The 18,141-nt window shown below is 44.0% G+C and overlaps 1 protein-coding gene across 2 annotated transcripts in view; it reads left to right on the top strand.

Annotated features, from left to right (window-relative positions):
• LOC141257200 (adenylosuccinate synthetase isozyme 2) overlaps positions 1-18,141 on the top strand; it is a 107,420-nt gene that overhangs the window by 72,836 nt on the left and 16,443 nt on the right. For both annotated transcript variants that reach the window (XM_073671446.1, XM_073671448.1), the window contains exons 9-12: positions 815-941; positions 10,065-10,219; positions 10,372-10,496; positions 10,588-10,685. In XM_073671446.1, the coding sequence (XP_073527547.1) occupies positions 815-941; positions 10,065-10,219; positions 10,372-10,496; positions 10,588-10,685 (505 nt within the window). The remainder of the gene's footprint in view (positions 1-814; positions 942-10,064; positions 10,220-10,371; positions 10,497-10,587; positions 10,686-18,141) is intronic.

Raw genomic sequence — 18,141 nt, 5'->3', positions numbered from 1 at the left:
TTTTGTCTGTACATGTGGTGGATCTGCATATACTGACCAAACAATTGCGGCATTAGAACATAGTTTTGGACTCAGCTAAAATATGTTGCGTCCAAAGTGCTGCTGGTTGCTGATCGTGGGGATGTATTGGCTGTGAGCTGTTAATAGGCAGGGAACATGTTAGCTTAATGGCTCCTTCCTAGGCTTAAAATAGCAGCTCTCAGCTGCTCCAGAAATGACATGAATGGGAATTGGGGCTAATGGAATTAGGTTTTATGGGATTAGGTGTCGTTGACTCTAAGCCCTTTGTGTAGCGATGAAGATGTCAACCAGACGCCCTCGTTAGTAAACCTGTAAGTAAGGAGTTAAATAAACAGAATAAAACACTTTATTTGAAATACAACACACAGTCTTTAATCATTTAAATTATTCAATATACTCACCTCAGGTCCGATGGTAATACAAGGGTTAAAGCATTTCTTTTTTCAAATATCTTTATTTAGCTCCCAAAAAGCATTCATTGCTGTACAAAAAACATAAAAAACCCACATTTTTTTCCCCACAGCGTTTTTGCTGCCAAGGGGTGCAGAAACTTTGCAGAAATTTCTGCAATAAAATACTGAAAGTGTGCACATAGCCTAAAAGGTTTGCCATCACTGCTAGACAATGCTTTTTTAGTACAGAAAAAAAGGCATACTTAATCACAGCACCTAAACAAATGCAAACAGTACAGTATTGGCACACAATAAAAGACTATGGGTCTAATGGGTGTATTTATTCTACCATAGATGCATTGTAAAAACCAGATTAACTTTTTTTATTTTTCTTCTTTAAGGACTTTGCTGAAAAAGTAAGACCCATGGTGAAGGATGGTGTTTACTTTTTACACGAAGCTATTCACAGCACTCCAAAGAAAATTTTGGTGGAAGGTGCGAATGCAGCACTCCTGGATATTGACTTTGGTGAGTAGTTTATTTATTTCATATTGTTAAAAGGAAAACCTTAAGAGTTTTACCTTATAGGTGGAAAAAAGGCACCAGTCCATAGTTTGAACACAATCTAACATGTTGATCCATAAGAAGGTAAGAACCACATGAGACTAATTACCCCACATTAGGAGAAAAATTCCTTTCCTACTCCACATACGGCATTCAGACTAGTACCCTGGAGCAACGTCCCATCACAGAATCTATTGCCCATAATTTTTAATATTATATTCTTCAATAATATTGAAGATATTCTCCTTGAATGTTTTTTAGTGAATTGACCGTACTGCATCATATGGCGGAGAGTTCCATAGTCTCACTCCTCTTACAGTGAATAATTACCATCTGCGATTGATTAAGCTGGCTTTCATTTAGACCACACATGTCAAACTTTTAGCCCGCGGGCCAAATCTGGATCGCAGGGGGGGTGCTCAACATTGCACCTTCAACTGTATCAACATCCTAGATGCCGATACATTTGAATGCAATGATGTAAGAAGGAGCCGTCAGCTATCGCTCCCTCTGCCATCAGTCTGTGTCTGACGTCTTAGCACAACGGGCGCGATTGCGTCACTACAATGCGTCCGCTTTGTAGAGATTCAGAGACCCGAGCAGTGGGGGAGAGGGGAGTATTTATTTATTTTTTTAATATGTGGTCATTCTAGTGTTTTGAGTGACTATGTGGGGCCCATTATAGTGTATCGAGGGCTATGTGGGGCCGTTACACTGTATGGAAGGTAATGCAGAGCCCATTGTATTGTATGGAAGGCATTGCAGGGCCCATTGTACTGTCAAGGACTAAGTGGGCCCATTATACTGTATGAGAGGAAATGCATGGTCCATTGTACTGTATGAAAGACTGGGGCCTTATACTATATGGAAGGCAATCCTGAGCCCATTATACAGAATGGAGGACTATGTTGGACCCATTGTACTGTATGTAGGACTATGAGGGACCCATTATACTGTGTGTGTGTGTGTGAATTCACTGTGGAGGGTATCTTACTGTCTTTGGGGGCACTTTTGTTGGCCTCATACTTATTTGTATTATTCAATGTTTTTTATCCTTGGCCGCTCTTCTCTGCAACTGCTCTACTTCAGCTACAGTGGCATGTAAAAGTTTGGGCACTCCTGGTCAAAATTATTATTGTTGTGAACAGTTAAGCTAGTTGAAGCTCAAATGATCACTAAAAGGGCTGAAGTTAATCATGACACATTTTATTTGTATTTTAGGCAAATATATATATATATATATATAGATAGATAGATAGATAGAGATATATATCTATCTATCTCTATCTCGAAGCAACACTGATTGACAATCAATTTCACATGCTGTTGTGCAAATGGAATAGACAATAGATGGAAATTATTGGCAATTATCAAGACACACTCAATAAAGGAGTGGTTCTGCAGGTGGGGACCACAGACCACATCTCAGTACCAATGCTTTCTGGCTGATGTTTTGGTCACTTTTGAATGTTGGTTGTGCCTTTACACTCGTGGTAGCTTGAGATGGATTCTACAACCCACAGAAGTTGCCCCACAGAAGTTGCTCAGGAAGTGCAGCTCATCCAGGATGGCACATCAATGAGAGCTGTGGCAAGAAGGTTTGCTGTGTCTGTCTGGGTAGTGTCCAGAGGCTGGAGGCGCTACCAGGAGATAGGCCAGTATACCAGGAGACGTGGAGGGGGCCGTAGGAGGGCAAGCAGCAGGACCGCTACCTCTGCCTTTGTGCAAGGAGGAGCCCTGCAAAATGACCTCCAGCAGGCCACAAATGTGCATGTGTCTGCACAGACTGTTAGAAACCAACTCCATGAGGGTGGTATGAGGGCCCGACGTCCTCAGATGGGAGTTGTGCTCACAGCCCAACACCGTGCATGACTCTTGGCATTTGCAACAGAACACCAAGATAGGCAAAGTGCTCTTCACAGATGAAAGCAGGTTCACACTGAACACATGAGACGTCGTGGAGAGCGATCTGCAACATCCTTCAGCATGAACGGTTTGGCAGTGGGTCAGTAATGGTGTGGGGTGGCATTTCTTTGGAGGGCCGCACAGCCCTCCGTGTGCTCGCCAGAGGTAGTCTGACTGCCATTAGGTACTGAGATGAGATCCTCAGACTCCTTGTGAGACCATATGCTGGTGCGGTTGGCCCTGGGTTCCTCCTAATGCAGGACAATGCCAGACCTTATGTGGCTGGAGTGTGTCAGCAGTTCCTGCAAGATGAAGGCATTGAAGCTATGGACTGGCCCGTCCGTTCCCCAGACCTGAATCTGATTGAGCACATCTGGGACATCATGTCTCGCTCCATCCACCAATGTCACGTTGCACCACAGACTGTCCAGGAGTTGTCGATGTTTAGTCCAGGTCTGGGAGGAGATCCCACAGGAGACCATCTGCAACCTCATCATGAGCATGCCCAGGCGTTGTAGGGAGGTCATACTGGCACATGGAGGCCACACACAATACTGAGCCTCATTTTGACTTGTTTTAAGGACATTACATCAAAGTTGGATCAGCCTGTAGTGTGTTTTTCCACTTTAATTTTTGGGGGTGACTCCAAATCCAGGCCTCCATTGGTTAATAAATTTGATTTCCATTGATGATTTGTGTGTGATTTTGTTGTCAGCACATTCAACTTTGTACAGAACAAAGTATTCAATGAGAATATTTCATTCATTCAGATCTAGGATGTGTTATTTGAGTGTTCCCTTTATTTTTTTGAGCAGTGTATATATGCAAATTTCCCAGCTTTATAACAACCCACCCTTCTCTAACCTTGTGCCCAAAAGCTGCAGCCACGAGTTCTTCTAAGCAGCTGCCTAGCACTCTGAAAATGAAAATGTTGGAGGCTCACAAAGCAGGATAAGGCTATAAGAAGATAGCAAAGCATTTTCAAGTTGCCCTTTCCTCAGTTTGAAATGTAATGTAAGAAATGGCAGTTAACAGGAACAGTGGAGGCCAAGATGAGGTCTGGAAGACCAAGCAAATTTTCAGTGAGAGCTGCTCGTAGGATTGATAGAGAGGGAAATCGGAACCCCTGCTTGACAGCAAAAGACCTTCAGAAAGATTTAGCAGACTGGAGTTGTGGTACATTGTTTTACTGTTCAGAGACACCTGCACAAATATGGCCTTCATGGAAGAGTCATCAGAAAAAAACTTCTCTGGCGTCCTAAACATAAAATTCACTCTCAGAAGTATGCAAAAGAACATCTAAACAAGCCTGATGCATTTTGGAAACTAGTCCTGGGGACCGATGAGGTTAAAATGGAACTCTTTGGCAATAATGAAAAAAACATGTGTGGAGGAAAAGGTGCACAGAATTTCAGGAAAAGAACATCTCGCCAACCATTGAGCAATGGGGGTGGATCAATCACACTTTGGGGTTGTGTTGCAGCCAGTAGCATGGGTAACTTTTTGCAAGTAGAGGGAAGAATGGATTCAATGAAATTTCAACAAATTCTTGATGCAAACATAACCTCTGTAAAAAAAGCTAAAGTTGGAAAGAGGATGGCTTCTACAAATAAATAATCTTAACCCTTTTACCCCCGAAGATGGTTTGCACGTTAATGACCAGGCCAATTTTTACAATTCTGACCACTGTTACTTTATGAGGTAATAACCCTGGAATGGTTCAACGGATCCCCCTGATTCTGAGATATTTTTTTTTCATGACATATTGTACTTCATCATAGTTGTAAAATGTATTCAATATGACTTGCAGTTGATTGTGAAAAAAATTGGAAATTTTGGTAAAAATTTCGCAATCTTCAAAATTTGAATTTTCATGCCCTTAAATCAGAGAGATATGTCACAGAAAATAGTTAATAAATAACATTTCCCACATGTCTACTTTACATCAGCACAATTTTGGAACCAAATTTTTTTTGTTTGTTAGGAAGTTAAGGGTTAAAAGTTGACCAGCGATTTCTCATTTTTTGAAACAAAATTTTACAAAACCATTTTTTTAGGGACCACATCACATTTGAAGTGACTTTGAGGGGCCTTTATGACAGAAAATACCCAAAAGTGACACCATTCTAAAAACTGCACCCCTCAAGGTGCTCAAAACCACATTCAAGACGTTTAAGCCTTCAGGTGCTTCACAGGAATTTTTGGAATATGGAAGAAAAAAAATAAACATTTTAACTTTTTTCACAAAAATGTTACTTTAAACCACAATAATTTTTTTCCGCAGGGGTAAAAGGAAAAAATGGACCCCAAAATTTGTTGTGCAATTTCTCCTGCGCACGCTAATACCACACATATGGGGTAAAACCACTGTTAGGGCACACGGCAGGGCTCGGAAGGGAAGGAGCGCCATTTTGATTTTTTTGATTGTAAAATTTGCTTGAATAATTAGCGGACGCCATGTCACGTTTGGGGAGCCCCTGATGTGCCTAAACAGTGGAAACTCCCCACAAGTGACACCATTTTGGAAACTAGACCCCTCAGGGATTTCATCAAAGGGTATAGTGAACATTTTGAACCCAGAGGTACGACACAGAATTTGATAACATTAGGTCATCATATTGAATAAGTTGTCATTAGTCTTGAGCGCAAGTGCTCGCTACTTGAGTTTGCATTAGGTACATGGGTATGCACCAAGTATCGTGGGTGCTCGAGTGACATGCTCTAGTCCCCGCACCGCATGTTTCATGGTTATTAGACACCCCAAAAAAAAAACATGCGGGGATCGCTCGTGCATAGCAGGCAATCCCCACAAGGTTTTTTTTTTTACTGTAAAACAGCAGCGAAACATTGGGCAGAAACTCGAGCTTGTCACTCGAGCATCCGCGATACTCTGTCCATACCTGAACACCTGATGCAAACTCAAGTAGCAAACATTAGTTGCCATATCTTCGTCATTTTTTTCTTTTTTTTCTTTACTTTTGAAAAAATATTCCATCCTTATGCTATGCAGGCTGTCAGCCCCTGCAGACACAAGTTATATAGATCGTGCACTGAGCACGATCTACCTAACATGCCCATGCTTGTTGACCCGGATGTTGGGTGAGGGCTTATTTTTTGCACTCTGAGCTGACATTTTTATTGGTGCCTTTTTGGGGTAGAGCCGATGTTTTGATAACCCGTTATTGCATTTTATTGCAATGTTACGGCGACCAAAAAACCTAATTCCGGCGTTTTGATTTTTTTTTTCATTACGCCATTAACCGATCGGATTAATTCTTTATATATATATATATATAGATAGATAGATAGATAGATAGATAGATAGATAGATAGATAGATAGATAGATAGATAGATAGATAGATAGATAGATAGATCAGGCGATTCTGAACTCTGCAATACCAAATATGATTAGAGTTCATTGTTAGTTTTATTTTATTTTGAAAGGGGGGTGATTTAAACTTTTATATATTTTTTTTTAATATTTTTAAAAACATTTATTTACTTTTTGCATGCTTCAAGAGTCTCCATGGTAGACTTGAAGCTGCAATTCTCTGATCGCCTGTGTGTAGCAGAACTGCTCACTTGCTATGATAACAATCTGGCAATGACAATCGCAGGGGTCTTCTTCAGACCCTGGGTTGTCATGCCAACCCATCAGTGATCCGCAATCAAGTGACGGGGTCACCGATGGGTGGGGTTTAGGACGCACTTACGGTAAGCGCGAGTTAAATGCCGATATTAGAGATTGACAGCGGCATTTAACTATTTAACAGACTTGGGTGGAACGCGATTCCACTTGGAGCTGTTATGGGCACATGATAGCTGTACAGATCAGCTGTCATGCACCCAGAAAGGTGCCGACTCCGGGAGGGAGCCGACGTGTGTAAAGAGGTTAATAAGTATGTCAAGCAGGTCAGGTGGAACACTGGTATCAGAAGGAAATATATATATATATATTTATTACAGACCAAAAGTTTGGACACGCCTCCTCATTTAAAGATTTTTCTGTATTTTCTTGACTATGAAAATTGTACATTCACACTGAAGGCTTCAAAACTGTGAATTACCACATGTGGAATTATATACTTAACAAAAAAGTGTGAAACAACTGAAAATATGTCTTATATTCTAGGTTCTTCAAAGTAGCCACCTTTTGCTTTGATGACTGCTTTGCACACTCTTGGCATTCTCTTGATGAGATTCAAGAGGTAGTCACCAGAAATGGTCTTCCAACAATCTTGAAGGAGTTCCCAAAGATGCTTAGCACTTGTTGGCCCTTTTGCCTTCACTCTGCGGTCCAGCTCACCCCAAACCATCTCGATTGGGTTCAGGTCAGGTCATCTGGCATAGCACCCCATCACTCTCCTCCTTGGTCAAATAGCCATTACACAGCCTGGAGGTGTGTTTGGGGTCATTGTCCTGTTGAAAAATAAATGATGGTCCAACTAAACGCAAACCGGATGGAATAGCATGCCGCTGCAAGATGCTGTGGTAGCCATGCTGGTTCAGTATGCCTTCAATTTTGAATAAATCCCCAACAGTGTCACCAACAAAGCACCCCCACACCATCACACCTCCTCCTCCATGCTTCACGGTGGGAACCAGGCATGTAGAGTCCATCCGTTCACCTTTTCTGCGTCGCACAAAGACACGGTGGTTGGAACCAAAGATCTCAAATTTGGACTCATCAGACCAAAGCACAGATTTCCACTGGTCTAATGTCCATTCCTTGTGTTCTTTAGCCCAAACAAGTCTCTTCTGCTTGTTGCCTGTCCTTAGCAGTGGTTTCCTAGCAGCTATTTTACCATGAAGGCCTGCTGCACAAAGTCTCCTCTTAACAGCGGTCCGGAGCGACAAAGAAAATCTGACATGCGCAGAACAGTGGATAAGACCAGATTACTGTGCGCTGGCGCCTTAAGCCCATGTAAGGTATAGGAAAGGTGTATGAAGACCTTGATTATGTGTAGAATAGGGGGGGGGATGTTTCTTTTTACAGATGAGTGACAATGTCTGAAGAGTAAGAACCATAGGTAAAAGGGGATGATCTGAAAGGGGAAGTAGGAAGCATAAGGAAATGCAAAACTCAAAAGTATACAGTTAATAGGGAAAACTGGGAGAGAAAATAAAAAAGGGGAACAAGCAATAATACATAAGGTGTAGCGAAGGAAAGAGGAAAGGAAACATATAACATAGAGGTGTGTTTTGATACCTAATGGAAACCTAGATGACCTGTAAGACAAAAAGGACTTGCATGAGACACTAAAACATAACATATAAAATAAGTACATTGGAGGCCAATATGTAAGCCTATATGTGACTATTCCATAGAAAACCTCGTATTCTCTATTGAGCCCTAAAGGTTCTAACCTCTGCAACCTAAAAATTCAGAAGGCCTCTTTATTTTAATTCAAGGACTTTATTGCCGCCCCTTCTCGCATTGGTTACCGTTTCTAACACTTGGAAATGAAGTTGTGCCACACTATGACTTGCAGAAACAAAGTGTGATGGTATTGGTAACATGGTTTTTCTACATCTAATGGTAGACTTGCTGCCAGGTGCGGTCTCTCATATGCTGGGTGGTCTCGCCCACGTATCTTAGGGCACTTGATCAGATAGTTCACATATGAGGAGTCACAAGTAAAAAAAAAAAAAAAAAAAAACCTCTGATAGGGAATTTTCTATCAGATCTGGGATGCGTAAAGTGATCATTTTTTATGATATTAGAACACTGCAAGAAGTGAAGACATGGAAAAGTGCCCCTCCGTTGTCACCAGAAAAGTTTGTGCACTAACCACAGTCTGCTAGCCAATATCGGCATTAACCAATAGGTTTCTAAGATTATCTGTTTTTTGGGGGGTTTTTTTGTGACAAATCCTGGTGGCACCAAAAACTCTTGTATATTAGGATAAGATCTACCTAAAAGTGGCCAATGTCTTTTTAATGGACTGATGAATGAGGCACATTAGTGGATGGTAGTTATTGACCAATTACATCCTAGGGTGATCCAGGGCTGCACTTTCTCGGGACTGGTCAAGTGATAAGTGTTGGGCTACCCTATCTTATTAAATTCATCACACATCTCATACAGCTGTGTATGTCGTGTCAGATCATTGGAGACCATGCGATTAATACTGTGGAATTGTGACTTTGGTAATGCTTTTTTGATGTGCGCTGGATGGCAACTAGAGTAGTGGAGAAAACTATTCTTATCAGTTGTTTTAATATATAAATCCATTGTCAGAACACCCTCCTTGTCTAAGAGGACGTTGGTGTCCAGGAAATGAAGTTTAGTCCCATGATAATGTAAGGTAAATATCAGATTGGGTACACATTGATTGATATAGGTGAAAAAAAGTTTCCACTGTGTTGATATCGCCCTGTGTTTTTTGAACAAGGTGTTGGTGTATACAAATGTATGCTCGAAATTGGCCATAAAGATGTTGGCAAAGGGAGGTGCAACAGAGTGCATCACCGCTCCCTGCAGATACTCACCCGGGACCTCTGCTCCCCAGCACTTCCTCTCCCCGAGTCTCCGGCCGGCAATTTCTGTCATCGCACGCACTGAGCAAGTACGTGCAATGACAGGGGAAAGTGGCGCTCGCAACATACACAGCAGGCTCTACAAAGATGGCCGCTATCTCCTCCCACAGCTGCGACCTGGACAGCCCAAGGGGAGTAGCTAAAAGGCAGGAGGAGCGGGCTCAATGTTACAGATGCGGTTGGACGGGTGACCGCAGTCTCTTATGCCCAGGATTGCCATAAGTGAGGTGTGTAACTGTCCTGCTCTGACATTTACACACTCCCAAATTAAAATGGCAGCCACCAGTATCTAAGGTAAAAATGAATATATATAAAAAAAAATGAAAGTTGTACTTTTTCATTTTGTATTAAAAATAATTGATTATATAATTAATACAACATTAAAAATTGTCACCTTCCCTATGTATCTCCCACCATAAAGGAATGTAATGGCAAAATATAAATGTTTAGGTTTTTTTTTTTTTTTTGTATGAAAACAAAATTGTTTTAAATTTTGTATTCTGTATCGGATACATTTAGTATGTGGGCTTTGACAACCCTTTTAGTCTTGCCAGCTGAAAATACATCATAGATTTAAACCTGAACAATTTGCAGTGGAAAATGATTTTTAAATGCAATGTCAATTTTGTTAAACTTTGCAGGTACCTATCCATTTGTGACCTCTTCAAATTGTACTGTTGGAGGAGTTTGTACTGGCCTTGGCATTCCACCTCAAAGCATTGGAGATGTTTATGGAGTGGTAAAAGCATACACTACTCGAGTTGGTATTGGTGCCTTTCCGACTGAGCAAAGTAATGTAAGTAGTCGTAATACTGATTATATTTGCATAACCGATTCACTAAAGGATATTTGTTAAATGAGTTTTTTACTATTGAGAGTGAATTGAATTTTGGAAGGCAACAAGAATTTTAAAGTTTCACAAACACTTGTGTACATGTTTCTTATTAGGATATTGGAGATATTCTCCAGACTCGGGGCCATGAGTTCGGAGTTACTACTGGTAGGAGGAGAAGATGTGGATGGTTGGATCTGGTTTTGCTCAGATTTGCTCACATGATCAATGGATTCACAGCGTAAGTTTGTACATATTGTGTTTTTTTTTATCTGTACATTGTTTGCCAAAATGTTTTGAATGTTAGATTAATGAATGTTTCTATGTTACAGGCTGGCACTTACAAAACTTGACATTTTGGATGTTTTTTCAGAAATTAAAGTAGGGGTTTCCTACAAATTAGATGGTGTAAAGATACCTCACTTTCCAGGTAAGCTTTCTGTTCATGAATCAAGCCTGTCGTGTGTAAAGCTAAACTGGACTGGCTGGGAGAAATATTTTTTTCAGCGTCCACAGTATGTTTGTCCAATGAAATCTAGGGTTCCACAATGAAGCTGGTTTACTTCTTTATTTCTGCAACCTCGATGTTTGCAGATCAAAAGCTGGAGATGACTTACGAGAAATCCAGGATTTCCAGCCATCAGAATTTTTGCTGTGGTTTTTCTACTAACAGAGCAACAATGAGCTCTTTAACCTTTAATCTAGTCTACCTTTAGCACCGCCAATGGTTGATTCATGCTGCTCCTGATTCAGATAGCATAGATCTGATGCACCTCTTCAGGAATTAAGAGCGTCTGGGCCCACCGTGCCCCCTCCTTAAGACCGACAAGAAAATAGCTGCTCTTGATGGATCTGTGTCCTTATCTTTCAGAAAGCAACCTGAAAATATCTGTAAATTGTCTGAATTGTAAAGCGTGTGGAATATGTTGGTGCTATATAAATAAAAAGATTATTAATATCCGATTTGGGGGAAGAATGGGGACATTGTGCTGACAGTCTCTTTAAGCGATTTTAGCATTTGCCTGCTCTTTGCTTCCTGTAATGTTTGACCGCTAATGGGCATGTTAAAATTCGGAAAATGTTCCTTAAATTGCTCCCTTTTTCTTGTATATATTTGGCCTTTTATCTGTCACGGGTGTGTCGCCACGGAGATCGTCGCGATTACACAGCCTGACTTCTCGCAGCTGAGTTTTTGGTGCTTGGTGTTTTTCGGCAGGGAGGGAGTTAATTCTCTCTCTCTGTGCTAGAGGAGGCCCAGCCTCACCCAGCTGCAGTTAATTCTGCAGTATTGGGACTCCTTCAAATACCTGCCGTTCTGATAGGGTGGTTGTCGCTGAAAGCTTTTCATGCAGACTATCGGAGTGATACGTGGTATTGTGAAGTAGGAGCGAAGTGTACTCGGTGTGTTTTTTTCCCTTCCTCGCTTTATTCTTTATCCCCTTACCCGTTGGTGTTCCCTCCGTTGTAGTGGTGTAAGTTTTTTGTATGCAAGGTGGTTTTTGGTTTGCCCCTTGTACTGTCTCGTTCGTCTTGTACTGTGTTTGGCATATACGGTCCTGTCCCCAATTGTTGTGATCGGGGTCCTTCTCAGGACTAGATTACTGAGGTTCAGGGACTCTCAGGAGGTAGGTTTACGCTGGCGGCCTGGACCTCTGTACCATCAACAGTACCTCCAGGTAGAGGGATTAGGCAGGGTCTCAGTGTAGGGTCAGCATAGGCTCCTGACCTCCTGAACGCCGAGACAGCGTGACATTTTCACCGACCCACTAAAAGATTCTCTCCAGCCACCATGGATCCAGTAGCCAATATAGCTCGGCAGTTGCAGAGTTTGTCCTTGGAGCTGGCGGACGTTAAGTCCAAGGTTTCGTATCCCCTGGAGCAAGCCGGATCAGAACCCAAAGTAGCTCTCCCTGACAGGTTCACGGGGGGACGGGACAAGTTTTTTGTTTTCCGGGAGGCATGTAAGTTGTACTTTCGGGTGCGGCCTCGGTCATCGGGGAGTGAAGAACAAAGGGTGGGAATAGTCATCTCGCTCCTTCAAGGGGACCCCCAATCTTGGGCGTTCTCTCTTCCCCCGGGCTCTCCGGCTCTCCGGACAGTGGATGGGTTTTTCTCTGCTCTGGGTCTTGTATATGATGACCCGGATCAGATCTCCCTTGCTGAATCTAAGTTACGTAGGATCCAGCAGGGAGATCGTCCAGCGGAGGAATTCTGTTCAGAGTTCCGTAGGTGGGCCACGGACACCCAGTGGAATGACCCGGCTCTTCGGAGGCAGTTTTGTCAAGGTTTATCTGACAAATTAAAGGATATGTTGGCACAGTATGACTCTCCCGCGTCGCTGGAAGCCACTATAGCCCTTGCTAGTCGCATTGACAGACGGCTTCGGGAGACGTGCGGGATAACTCCACCCTCTGTGATGACTCCTCCTTCTACAAGGGTTCCTTATATGGAGGTTCCCCTGGTCAGTCCAGAGGAGCCTATGCAGTTAGGAGGGACATCCTTTCGGGGGAGGGGACCGGCGGTGCGCCACAAGACAGGAAGGGGTTTCTTCTGCGGGAGAAAGGGACATTTTATTGGGGGGTGTCCTTCCCGTCCTTCGCAGAGCTAAGAGTCGTCGGAAAACTATTGATCCCAGGTTGTGTGGTGGACGGCAATCTGGGAGTAGGTATTTCGTCCCTAGGTTTGTCTCAGTTTCTTGTACCGGCGGAGGTGGTGGTGGGTACGAGAACTGAGAGGTTATCTGTTCTTCTGGATAGTGGGGCCGGGGCTAATCTGGTGGACGCTGGGTTTGCTCGGGTTCAAGGTATGCGATTGAGTGTGTTGGCTAAACCCATCCCCATATTCTCGATCGACGCCAGGCCTCTCGGTCAGGAAAGTTTTTCGCAAGCGGTGCATAACATAAATCTTCAGGTGGGGGCGATACATAAAGAACTGTTGTCTTGTTACGTGTTGGAGGGTCTTCCCACTCCTATTGTGTTGGGCCTTCCTTGGTTAACTAAGCATAACCCGGTTATTAATTGGCAATCTAGAGAGATAAGCCAATGGAGTGAATTCTGTAAAAAAAAAACTGCATGAATACGGTCATCGGTACGGTCGCTCCTAGGGTCTTACCCCCATTTCTGGCTGACTTTGAGGATGTGTTCTCGGAAAGAGGGTGTCAGGAACTACCTCCTCATCGCGTGTATGACTGTTTGGTAAAACTGCTTCCTGGGGTCAAGTTACCTAAATCTAGGTTGTAGAATTTGTCTGGTCCGGAGAGGCAGGCCATGAAGGATTATATTTCAGAGAGTCTGGCTAAGGGGCATATTAGACCTTCATCTTCCCCGGTGGCCGCGGGGTTCTTCTTTGTGAAGAAGAAAGATGGTGGCCTACGCCCTTGCCTGGATTTCCGTGAACTTAATCGGATTACGGTCCAAGATCCTTATCCGCTCCCACTTATCCCCGATCTCTTCAATCAGATTGTGGGCGCCAAATGGTTCTCTAAATTGGATCTCAGGGGGGCATACAATCTGATTAGGATGAAGGAGGGGGATGAGTGGAAGACTACTTTTAACACTCTGGAGGGACATTATGAGAACCTTGTCATGCCATTTGGTCTGACTAATGCCCCGGCTGTGTTCCAACAGTTTATTTATCTGGATGACATCTTAATTTACTCGCCTGATCTTGTGTCTCATCAGGAGCATGTTAGGCAGGTGTTACAGATCTTGCGGGATAATAAACTGTACGCCAAGTGGGAAAAGTGTGTGTTCGCTGTTCAGGAACTCCAGATTCTAGGCTTCCTGGTGTCAGCGTCTGGTTTTCGTATGGACCCTGGGAAAGTGCGGGCAGTTCTTGAGTGGGATCTGCCAGAGAATCTTAAGGCACTACAACGTTTTCTGGGGTTTGCTAATTATTACCGGAAATTCATTCGTAATTTCTCGTCCATGGTTAAACCTCTCACAGACATGACAAAAAAAGGGACGGATTTTTCTAGGTGGTCTGACAAGGCTTGTCAAGCTTTCTCTTCCTTGAAAAAATGTTTTGCCTCGGCACCCATACTCATTCAACCTGATGCGTCACAGCCATTCATTGTAGAGGTAGACGCTTCTGAGGTAGGGGTAGGGGCAGTATTATCACAGGGTTCGTCTCCTGGTAAATGGCGTCCGTTCGCTTTTTTCTCTAAAAAATTGTCGTCCGCTGAGAGGAATTACGATGTCGGCAATAGGGAACTCTTGGTCATTAAGTTAGCTTATGAGGAGTGGCGCCATTTTTTGGAGGGGGCTATCCATCCGGTCACAGTCATCACCGATCACAAGAACCTGCTATATCTGGAGTCCGCAAAACGTCTGAATCCCAGACAAGCTAGGTGGTCATTGTTTTTTACCAGGTTTAATTTTGTCGTCACATATCGTCCTGGATCAAAAAATGTAAATGCGGATGCCTTATCTCGTAGTTTCCCTGGGGCCGGGAATACGGATGACCCAGTTCCTATCCTTCAGGAGGGGGTGGTGGTGTCGGCAGTATTCTCTGAGCTTGAGGAGGAAGTATTGGAGGCTCAGGGGGACGCCCCTGTTGGACCTCCTGGGAGACTGTTTGTTCCAGATCAGTTGCGACAAAAGGTGATCGAGGCACACAATAACTCAGCTTTGGCAGGACACCCAGGGAGTAAAGCAACTGTGGATCTCCTTTCGCGTCGGTTTTGGTGGCCTAATTTACATAGGGAGGTGGGAACTTTTGTTGCGTCCTGTGGGGTTTGTGCGCGCTCTAAGACCCCACGTACCCGTCCGTCTGGGGCTCTCTTACCTTTGAAGATCCCGGAGCGTCCTTGGACTCCTCTGTCTATGGACTTTATTACGGATCTCCCGCCATCTTCGGGTAAAACGGTCATACTCGTTGTAGTGGACAGGTTCAGCAAGATGGCACATTTTATCGCTCTTCCTGCTCTTCCTAATGCTAAAACTCTTGCGCAGGTGTTCATTGGGGAGATTGTAAGGCTTCACGGTGTACCCTCTGATGTGGTGTCTGATCGGGGGTCTCAGTTTGTGTCCAAATTCTGGAGGGCATTTTGTACACGGCGGGGGATGCATTTATCGTTTTCTTCGGCTTTTCATTCTCAGACCAATGGTCAGACAGAACGTCTGAACCAGAGTTTGGAGACATATCTCCGGTGTTTTGTGTCAGAGAACCAGGAGGACTGGGCTTCTTTCTTACCTCTGGCGGAGTTTGCTCTTAATAATAGGCCCAGTGAGTCCACTGGTAAGTCCCCGTTTTTTGGGGCATATGGTTTTCACCCCCAGTTTTGTACTTTCAGTAGGGGGGGCTCTTCGGGGGTTCCTGAGGAGGAACGATTTTCGTCATCACTCGCTTCGATATGGAAAGGGTTGCTGTATAATCGAAGTTCTATGGGGAACCGATACAAACGTATGGCTGATAGGTCCGGACCAGACACTCTCTTCCTAAGTGTGAACGATCGGGTATGGTTGTCTACCAAGAATATAAAAACTTAAGGTTCCCTCCTGGAAACTGGGTCCCAGGTTCATCGGGCCGTATAGGATCTGCTCTATAATCCGGTGGCATTTCGTCTTGACCTCCCCTCTACTTTTAAAATTCACAACGTGTTCCACAGATCTTTGCTTAAAAGGTATGTGGCGCCGGTGATACCGTCACCTTTACCTCCTCCTCCTGTGGTGGTCAATGGTAACTTGGAGTTTCAGGTATCGAAGGTCATCGATTCACGTTTTAATCGCCGGTCCCTTCAGTACCTGATTCATTGGAAGGGGTATGGTCCTGAGGAGATGATGTGGGTTCCTGCGTCGGATATTAACGCAGACCGATTAATTCGGGCCTTCCACACGACTCACCCGGATAAACCTGGCCCTGAGGGTCCGGAGGCCCCTCGTAGAAGGGGGGGGGGTACTGTCACGGGTGTGTCGCCACGAAGATCGTCGCGATTACACAGCCTGACTTCTCGCAGCTGAGTTTTTGGTGCTTGGTGTTTTTCGGCAGGGAGGGAGTTAATTCTCTCTCTCTGTGCTAGAGGAGGCCCAGCCTCACCCAGCTGCAGTTAATTCTGCAGTATTGGGACTCCTTCAAATACCTGCCGTTCTGATAGGGTGGTTGTCGGTGAAAGCTTTTCATGCAGACTATCGGAGTGATACGTGGTATTGTGAAGTAGGAGCGAAGTGTACTTGGTGTGTTTTTTTCCCTTCCTCGCTTTATTCTTTATCCCCTTACCCGTTGGTGTTCCCTCCGTTGTAGTGGTGTAAGTTTTTTGTATGCAAGGTGGTTTTTGGTTTGCCCCTTGTACTGTCTCGTTCGTCTTGTACTGTGTTTGGCATATACGGTCCTGTCCCCAATTGTTGTGATCTTGGTCCTTCTCAGGACTAGATTACTGAGGTTCAGGGATTCTCAGGAGGTAGGTTTACGCTGGCGGCCTGGACCTCTGTACCATCAACAGTACCTCCAGGTAGAGGGATTAGGCAGGGCCTCAGTGTAGGGTCAGCATAGGCTCCTGACCTCCTGAACGCCGAGACAGCGTGACATTATCTAGTTGTCGACTATTCAGCTATTGTTTGTATGATGTCTGTCATACATTGTAATTATGTTTACGTTATTCTGTGGGTTATGATCACCGCAGTGCCAAATGTAGAAACATTTGTGATGAGACTGCATATAGTGCTTCACTGTTGGACAAAGTGTTCATATGGAGCTGACAGTAACAGCTGTGTATACCTACATTTTCTCCTAACTACCAGCTCTCCCTGCTGTATGAGCTGTTAGGGGTCAAGGCAATGCTACCAACATTATAACCCAGTGCCACTTGGCTATTTTTGGTAACTCGGCTGCATTTGACACTAGAAATATGGTACAACTTTTACTCTACTCATGTCAAGTTTGACATCAGCAAACCTTAGGCTAGTTGAAGCAGAGAATAAATGGTGGGGTTATATATGGCTGAATGATCCTGTGGTTCATTCTGTACTTAGACATGTATAACCCACAAATTTGCACAATACAGTTGAATAAAAACTTATGTCCATGAAGTTTGGCCAAGGAATAGGAGATTATACACTGCTCAAAAAAATAAAGGGAACACTCAAATAACACATCCTAGATCTGAATGAATGAAATATTCTCATTGAATACTTTGTTCTGTACAAAGTTGAATGTGCTGACAACAAAATCACACAAAAATAATCAATGGAAATCAAATTTATTAACCAATGGAGGCCTGGATTTGGAGTCACCCCCAAAATTAAAGTGGAAAAACACACTACAGGCTGATCCAACTTTGATGTAATGTCCTTAAAACAAGTCAAAATGAGGCTCAGTATTGTGTGTGGCCTCCATGTGCCTGTATGACCTCCCTACAACGCCTGGGCATGCTCCTGATGAGGTTGCGGATGGTCTCCTGTGGGATCTCCTCCCAGACCTGGACTAAGCATCCGACAACTCCTGGACAGTCTGTGGTGCAATGTGACGTTGGTGGATGGAGCGAGACATGATGTCCCAGATGTGCTCATTCGGATTCAGCTCTGGGGAACGGACGGGCCAGTCCATAGCTTCAATAGCTTCATCTTGCAGGAACTGCTGACACTCCAGCCACATGAGGTCTGGCATTGTCCTGCATTAGGAGGAACCCAGGGCCAACCGCACCAGCATATGGTCTCACAAGGGGTCTGCCATTAGGTACCGAGATGAGATCCTCAGTCAGGCTACCTCTGGCGAGCACATGGAAGACTGTGCGGCCCTCCAAAGACATGCCACCCCACACCATTTCTGACCCACTGTCAAACCGGTCATGCTGAAGGATGTTGCAGGCAGCAGATCACTCTCTACGGCGTCTCCAGACTCTGTCACGTCTGTCACATGTGCTCAGTGTGAACCTCCTTTCATCTGTGAAC

This window comes from Phyllobates terribilis, unplaced genomic scaffold, assembly GCF_046119375.1.
Source record: "Phyllobates terribilis strain yellow unplaced genomic scaffold, ASM4611937v1 Scaffold_3__8_contigs__length_932513732, whole genome shotgun sequence".
Classification (NCBI taxonomy): domain Eukaryota; kingdom Metazoa; phylum Chordata; class Amphibia; order Anura; family Dendrobatidae; genus Phyllobates; species Phyllobates terribilis.
This window is presented reverse-complemented; position numbering and strand designations above follow the sequence as displayed.